At 42.5% G+C, this 8255-nt stretch overlaps 1 protein-coding gene across 1 annotated transcript; it reads right to left on the reverse strand.

Moving 5' to 3' along the window:
- Positions 1-835: 835 nt before the first annotated feature.
- Positions 836-8197, reverse strand: NUDT21 (nudix hydrolase 21). Its single transcript, XM_054640969.2, has 7 exons — positions 7956-8197; positions 5605-5805; positions 4355-4418; positions 3604-3693; positions 2881-2956; positions 2367-2481; positions 836-1127 (listed from the first exon to the last, which is right to left on the reverse strand). Exons 1-7 carry the CDS (start codon positions 8069-8071, stop codon positions 1106-1108), a joined length of 684 nt encoding a protein of 227 aa, XP_054496944.1. The 5' UTR covers positions 8072-8197; the 3' UTR covers positions 836-1105.
- Between the last annotated feature and the right edge of the window lie 58 nt (positions 8198-8255).

Here is an 8255-nt window from a genome sequence, read left to right on the forward strand (position 1 = left end):
ATCAGAGGCAGAACTTGGAAACAAAGCTTTTAAAGACTCATTAAGCAAAATCATGGAAGACTAAAAGCATTGGGAAGTGTCACATCCAACTAGACTTTATGTTTAGCCAAGCATGTAAAAACCCCAGAATTAGAAAGATTGATGTTTACTGCCTACAAGAAACTGAAATGTTGGGGAAAAGCAGAAGTGTGAGTATCCCTTGCAGGATGAGACAGCACAGGACAGCATAACATGGAACTACTTGCATGTGGCATTGGCTAAGTGTTTCAGCATGACCCAAATTCTGTCCAATAGCTAAGGAAAAATATATAAAATTAACTTCACTTTCCCTATTTTAACTGTATCTCAGACCAGTCCAACAGAATTTTTGGGGTTGTTTCTGTCTTAAGGGGGCACTGAAGGAACAGATGCATGCTGCATCTCCTCCAAGCCTTGTACAAACAGATGAGTTCTGGTAAAAAAGGTAAAGGCTACACTTGCCTTTAAGTACTCATTCTCCCTCAAAAAAGCAGTCTGGTCTCCAAGTTAATTAAGACTCAAAACAATATTGAACCCACTTAAGCTATTTCATTTCTCCCTGATCCCAGGGATATTCACTGCCCAGGGATAAAGATCACAGCATCTGAATGGGCCCTGAATGGCTTAGCTCCTAATTCCAAGATCATCTGTATTCCTGAAGAAAAGTAATAAAGTTTAAAATATGCATCCAAAAGTAAGAGACAATAAGGAAAAATAAAACAACTAATAAACAGAAGGAAAAAAAAAACTTAAAAAAAACCTATAAAAACCACAACAAAACAAAACAACAAAAACCAAACCAAACCCAAGACAAACAGAATCTTAACCATATTGTTTAATGTTGTACAAAACAAAAAATTGGTGAGTATTACAATGAAAAGGGATTATAACACTGGTAGCCCATTGCCATCTCTCTAGCTAAACAGTTGAGATTCACTTCTCTGTTCATACCATAGAATGTTTAGTGGCCTTCAGGAAGAGAATGACTTAAAAAAATCCTTGTGTCACACATATTCGTGTCTCTACAGTTCAAAGCTGTGCTCACAGAGACGGCTTCTTCTACTGGAGTCTTCAGGTACATAGGAATTCAGTTGTAAATAAAGTTGAACCTAAAATTAAAAGGATTATACCAAGTCAGGAGTTTTCAATCTTTTTTTAAAGGGTATTTTTGAATGAATAAGCAAATGTTTTGTTTCTGCTCTGGATAAGCCTCCACCTGACAGGACAAAAGTACATTTTTTAATAAGACAGCTTTACAGTATAGCAGTACATACATCATTTTTAACAGCCAATCCTACTCTAGCATTGTACAACTGTCTCTTATGGTTGCAGAAGAACTAATTATTAACATTTCATCTCCTAAAACAGGTTAATAGATACATAAATCACAGTGAGAGTTACATTCCTCCATCAGCAACTCTTTTGCAGCATTTCTGCTGCTAGGCCAACCTTACATGTTCCAAGGGGAACATACAGACATAGTGAAAAGAGAATTTTTTCCAGCTAAGTTTCATAAGTGTGGAAGCAAGCATCCATCTCAGCTTCCAGATGCCCAGCCTTTGGATGTGTCTGGTGCACCACTACCCAACCTGCATAGCAGACAGTGTTTTGCTGGTACTCATATATACCTGCTGTCTTTAGAGGAGGGGAAGCCAAAATTTGGGCTAGAGAGAAAAATACTCAGCAGGAAACAAGAATATTATGGGCAACACCAGTGCTAACATTTCTCATCATAGTAGGCAGGTGACAGAACTACTTCCCTGAGGAAGAGCTGGCAGGCTGTGGAACTCCTGGCATGCCTGATCATTCTCTCAGGTAAGAGACCAGTGGGACTAGTGAGCTCTGGAGAGACGAGCCATAAGTCATTCCCAAGTGAGAAAGTCAAAGCATGCATACATTGCAACATCAAGGAAAAATATACAGCTGTCCCTACAGATATTTGTGTCAGAAAGATGCTACACTTCATTAACACCACTAGAGAGTGTAAAAAACCCACCACATTCAGCCAGCACAAAGCTGTGATAATATGCATACCTAACTCAGTGCTTCAAACTCACATCCTGGCTTTAACTCTCCAGCTGTCCCCAACAGCTCCAAGAAGCTGTTCCTCAGTCTGTGCACAGCCTCATCCTCACTGTCTTCCATGTCTTCCTTAGCTACAACTGCTAGGTAGGACTTTGGTGCTAGCCAGTTGTGATCAGTGTCTCCAAAGTGTCCATCCAGCTCATCTGAAGCAGAATCTTTGGGACAGATGCCACCTTTTCAAGTTGGATCCTGTAGCACCTTGCCTTGCTCTGGTGTCCCACAGCAAACGTGTTCCCAAGAACCACCATACAAATACAACATACCTGCTCAAAAGTTGAGGAAGGCTGGAAATAATAGGTCCATATCCTGGTGCATTGTCATAGAGCTCAAACAATGGTGCAGCAACCAGCTTGTAATTTTTGGGGACTGCAAACAAAGCTAAAAACAAATACAAGTTGATGAATCAGAAAAACCAGCACACATACAGCCAAGGTATCATCATCCCCCACAGACCTCAAAACAAGTTCACTACATGGAGCACTCAAGCTCAATGTTTATTGCTTTTCTAGTTAAATGTGGGATTCACATGCTGTACACAAACTGATGCAGGAGCAGGAATGAAAATTTACTAGGAACTCATGTTCAAAGGATCATCTACCTTCAAAACAGATACCAGCATTTAACTTTGTTAGTGATCAACCACAAACAACAGCAAGCATACACATCTTGGTATAAAATACCATAACAAACACAATCACAACTTTGTTTTCCTTGAGTGAAATGTAAGCATTTGAACATTGTTACAAATACAACCCTTTGATGCAAACAAACACTTACCCTTTTCTTGAAGCTGGACCAAAAAAAGCTTTTTGTGTTCTTTTGGCTTTGTAATATGAGCTGGGATATATGGGTACTAGAAGAAAAATGGTAAAAACCAGTTGTACAGAGCTTTGAAAATATTGTGTAATCTTAAGTAAATAAATTATCAAGCCCTGTACAAGATTTCAGTGTGTCATATATTGTTCTTTCATGGCATCAAATAAAGAAAACCATTTTCTTAAGAAAGTATTTAAGAAAGAAATGCTGTTGCTGTCACAACTATTGACAGGCTCTGAAGTGGCAGCAATATCACAAGCAGTTAAAACAGCTGAATAAAACAGAAATGCATAAAAACAAATTAAGCAAGGATCTTCAATATTAAAGCCCTTAGAAACAGGGTAGTGAGACTAGGGCACCTGTTCCATAAGCAGCAGTGCCAGTCTCCATTGTGGCTACAAAAGGAATTGAAATGGTGCATATGTCTCAGCATAGAACTGGAAGCTACAACATCCAGTGGTTTCTCATCCATGAGGACAGGTGTGAGAAGGGAGACAGGAGTTTCCATTTTAAAAAAGTCTGTAGTTTCTCTTCAGTCATAGAAAGGAGATTAAATAGACAAAACCCAGAAAAACTAATTGCTCATGCAGCAGGTACTCAAGAAGCCCATGTGAAAGGTTGAAGGCTTTTAAAAGTACAGACAGAATTTGAGCAAAGGAGATGGAAGCCCACAGGAGCACTCACCTGGGGAGGTTCAAAGTTTGGTCTCCACCAGTTGCCAATGCAGTCATCAATCACCCAGTCTTGCTGAACACCATCCTGACGACCCAGTATCTATCAAACATCCAGTACTAGTCAGACCCCGAACTACCTCAAGGAAACTGTTTTAGCAAACACATACTGGAAGCACAAAGACCTGCTGTAATATGTGTCTGATGTAGTTCATAACTGCTCTGAGACAGCTTTCAATAGAATTGTAAAGTATTTTTGTATAAATTGAGATTTTTTAGTTAAAGCCTCACCTGATAGGACAAGGGCACTCTAGAAAGCTTTTCAAAATCTATGCTGTACTCAGCTGGATTGAGTCCTATCAGACCAATGGGAAGAATGAAATACATTTTTACATTATCTAGCAGAATTAATTTAGTTATTTGGAGAACATGGTGCATTGGGAGGACCATCTCAAAGGCAAGTCCCCATCAGTTGTCCTCCAGAACATATCTTATTGCTCATCTCTACACTCACTTGCCTGAAGCCAGTCAGAAAGCAAAGCTGCAAATGAACACAGGACTTGAGCAGCAGGTAGGAGTCAGCCACACTCATGATGCAGATAAATGAAAACTTGACTGCTTTATTTGTTAACTACCTGAGAACATCACAAAAGCAACAAAATAACAACAGTGGTAAGAAAACTACTCTAATGCTTTAGCTTATTCTGGTAATTCTAAAAAAAATGCAACATTCTGCTACAGCAACATAATGAAAGCAAACAGACCTCTGTCATTAAGCGTTTGAGCCCTTCTACCTCATCTTCTCCTGGATTGAGTTCACCACCAGGTCTGTTAAAATAATCAGTGATGAAAGCCAAAGTTATTTTATTGCATTTACTAATCTTCATAGGCAAGTTCCAGTGTGCTTCCAGGCAGGGAGTTACAAATTCACTTATGGCTCTTAAACCAGAAGTTCCAGAACTAGCTTTGCTGAATTTGAAGACAGCAGCATAGCTTTCACCAAAACTGAAACTAAAATGGCTATTTATGTCCCTTAAAAATAACCATTTCATAAAATACTTTCAGTTCAGCAGGACAAACCATAACAATACACATGATAATAACTCAGACCCTATAGGGTAAAGTTTTAACAATAATAACCAGAAGCTGAAGGGCTGTAAATACTGCCTGTATTTGTTCTTATCACAAAACCAGCACTCACTGAAGCATACAGAAAGCAGAAAATAAAACTCATGTGGGAAAATGATGCAGGATTATTCATTTTCATTACAGCCATTACATCATTTTGCAAATCGTTTACAATCTTGCCTAGTTTGTCTGCAACAGCCCTTCAAATCAAGATGTCAAAAACGAATCTAGATGTAAAATTAGATTTAACACACACACAAAATTGAGAACAATATAAAATGTTAGAACAAGAACACAAGCATGTAACATGAGAAAAGTCAAGGCCATCTAGTTTAAAAAAGAAAATCAGAAAATCACCACCATCACTACAACCATATTCAATCACTAAAACTTCACCCTGGCTGTGATAACTATGAGATGAACTGAAACAATTTTCTCAAATTTAGATGCCTACCCTTCTTGCTATCCCAGCTCAGCCATTAGTTTGTCAACAGGTATCATTCTGCATTTACAGGGGGTTAGTCCTTGGCCTCCACCTCCCCATTTTTATGGGCATAGCATAAGCTGCTGAAGCATAACAGCTTTCACAATGCAAGTACAACACACCAAATGCTGACAATGAGTTTTAAATAAGATTTTACTATAGTGATGCACTGTAACTAAGATTCCCAGTCACTTCCAAACTAAATCATCCCCCTCACGAGCAGAGTCAAACACACTTTAGATTAAAACACCACCATTCAAAAAATACTTTCCAGACTAAGTCTTTACAAGCAATTAATCCCATTCAAAACACTGAGTAGTTGGCCACAGTTTAACATCTAGCCCACATGTTTAGTGGTCTGTGACAATAAAGTGAAGTTACACTTAGGAAACAGACACTTACAGCTTGAAAAAAGTTGTACCCAGCTGCAGTAAGAGCACGTGGGGCAGCCTGTGCTCATGCACAATCAGAACTCCTTCCACCGTCCGCCTCATGCCAATCTTGTCAAACTCCTCCCTCATGCGCTGGAACCGAGCTGCCACCGAACTGTCCTTCTCATACAGGGGCTCCTTTGTGCCAAACGTGTAATTGGTCAGAGGATACCTGTAAGGAGGAGAAAAAATGTTACTGCACAGCAAGGAATCTAACTTGAAATCCCCATGACACAGCGTCTAGCCTGAGGCAGACCCTTCACTGCTTGATGGGTAAGTCATAGTGCAGGGCTAAAATCTTTCTTGTGGCTTATGAGGCCCCTGTCCCAGGGAGATCTGCACTATGGAACACAAAGCACAGACAGTCCTGTTGAGCTGCACTCTAGCCTGGTGCAGGCTCAAAAGAAGGAAAAGAAGCACAGAACCAACTGTCATCCAACAGCCACCCTCTTTGATCTCCACGCTGCAGGGAAATGCTCTGAAAGGAGCTGGAAAAGAGGCTGGAGAAAAAGCTCTGCTGGCAAGGAAGGAAGCTGCACAGGACTGCAGGTTTTCTTCTGCAGATGTCATGAGAGCCTGAGAACTAAATTGTCAGAAGTGGTTTTGTTTTGAAGTGGGAAATCAGACATGTGGATCACAGAAGAGGAGAAATGCTGAGTTTCTGAGTACAGGGTTGGGAGCCTGGGGTAGGATCAAGAGCATGAGCAGATCCCTCTGTTGGGCTGGTGCAGGGCCCCTGCACTCCTGTGACACTGCAGCGGAAACTCGGCAATTTCTCCAGGTAAGAGGGACTGAAAACAGAAAGAAAGGAAAGTTTAGGCAAGAAATGGGTCAGTCCAAGACAGCACAGAGGGCAACAGCAGAGTGTTGTTGTACAATTAAATCCATGTAACAGACAGGTCTGATGGCAGGAGACCTGGAGGAAAGACAGAACCACCCAGCTAAGTCAAGAGGGAGAAGAAAATGGTTCTGGGCAGAGCAGTGATGAGTTAACACCATGGTTTTACTGACCTGTGGCACAAAGCAACTGAATTAACAGAATGAAAGACTGATGTTTTCCTTGAAATGCTTCTTGGCATGGATTCTTTCCCCAGCCATGTCAAACTTTAGTAGCATATACTCTTCTCCCCTCAAATTCCAGCCCTCCTCTTCCTCCAATTTACCTCATGTTTTAGAGCCATTAAAATAACAAGCCAGTTATCATTGTCAGGGCCTTTTCTCATGTAGAAAAGTGAGCCAAAACAACCGGCTTCCAAACCACAGGTTCATTTACTAACAAGCTCCCCTAGTTTCACTTATAGTTTAAAATCATCTACTTTTCTTTTTCCTTTCATTTCCATTTTTAGATACACAAATGGTTTTAATAATAACCTATTATGCTAACCCATACTATACTAATGTGGGTGCATTAGTCTGTCCATCAAAACCCTCAGCCTTGACTTAAAAAAAATGCTGCTGGTAACACAGCTTCATTATGAGTCTTTGCTTCAGAAACCCAGTAGAAATATTCCAATTTCTAAAGTTCATATTTGAACTTTCACATGACTCTGAATAAACTCAGTTACACTAAAAGAACACAAAAGTGTCAGTGATTAATAGCTAAAATTGAATATTGACTGTTGCAGCTAACATTTGCTGGTTTTTGCAACTTGACAGATGCACTTAGCAAAGAACACATCCCAAATCCACCAGATTTACTGGAAGAAGTAAAAATATATGACTTCTCATAAAAAATACATGAATACTTAATAGTAAGTAGTTTGTATCTATGACGATTATCTGTGGTAGGAAACACTCTGAATTTTAATTCCAACATCAGTACCAGACAATCCACAAACACCAGGCACATCCAGCCACATCCTACTGACTGCCCACGGTCAGCCCAAATCCCAGCGAGGCCAAGAAAAATCCCTGTCTCTCTGCCGCCTTTCTGGATGCCTAGGAGAGCACGAAAACGTCTGTGATGCTCACCTAAACACCTAAACCTTGCCTGTGTTACCCGGGGTTCACACCTCCCGAGCCAGACGCTGTTTCTAAGCACTAAAACACCGAATACTCCACACTCCCACCAAGGCCGGCAAGCCCTCGGTACCCCCCTACCCTCGGTACCCTCAGCGCGGCTCAGCCCCCTGTGAGGGGGGCGGGCCCCCATCGGCACTCGGGCTCTGCTGCCGCTGTGCCCCAGCCCTCCAAAGGGCCGGGACCCTCCGGACCTCGCAGGGCGGGCACTGAGGGAAAACCCCGCCGAGCCGCTGGGGACGAGCTCGGCAGCGGGGCGGGACGGGAGGGGGCAGAGCCGGGCAGGCCCGAGGCGGCGCTCACAGGTTGATGGTCCTTTCCAGCGTGAGCGGCTTCGTCTGCTGGATGTACTTGTTCCCGAACTGGTTCACCCCGCGGGGCCAGCCGGTCTGCGAGCGGTTAGGCGGCACCACGGACATGGCGAGAAGCGGCGGGAACGGGCGGCGGGAGCGATCAGTCACTTCTGGGCGGCGGGAGCGGCGTCCGCCATTAACACCCGCCCAGCCCTCAGCGCCGCGCGCCGCCTGCTGGGACCCGCCGCGCTCCGCCCGCCTCTCCTCGCTTATTGGCCGACGGCTTCCCGTTCCGCCCGCGCGCGATCCG

Source organism: Agelaius phoeniceus, chromosome 12 (assembly GCF_051311805.1).
Source record: "Agelaius phoeniceus isolate bAgePho1 chromosome 12, bAgePho1.hap1, whole genome shotgun sequence".
Classification (NCBI taxonomy): Eukaryota; Metazoa; Chordata; class Aves; order Passeriformes; family Icteridae; genus Agelaius; species Agelaius phoeniceus.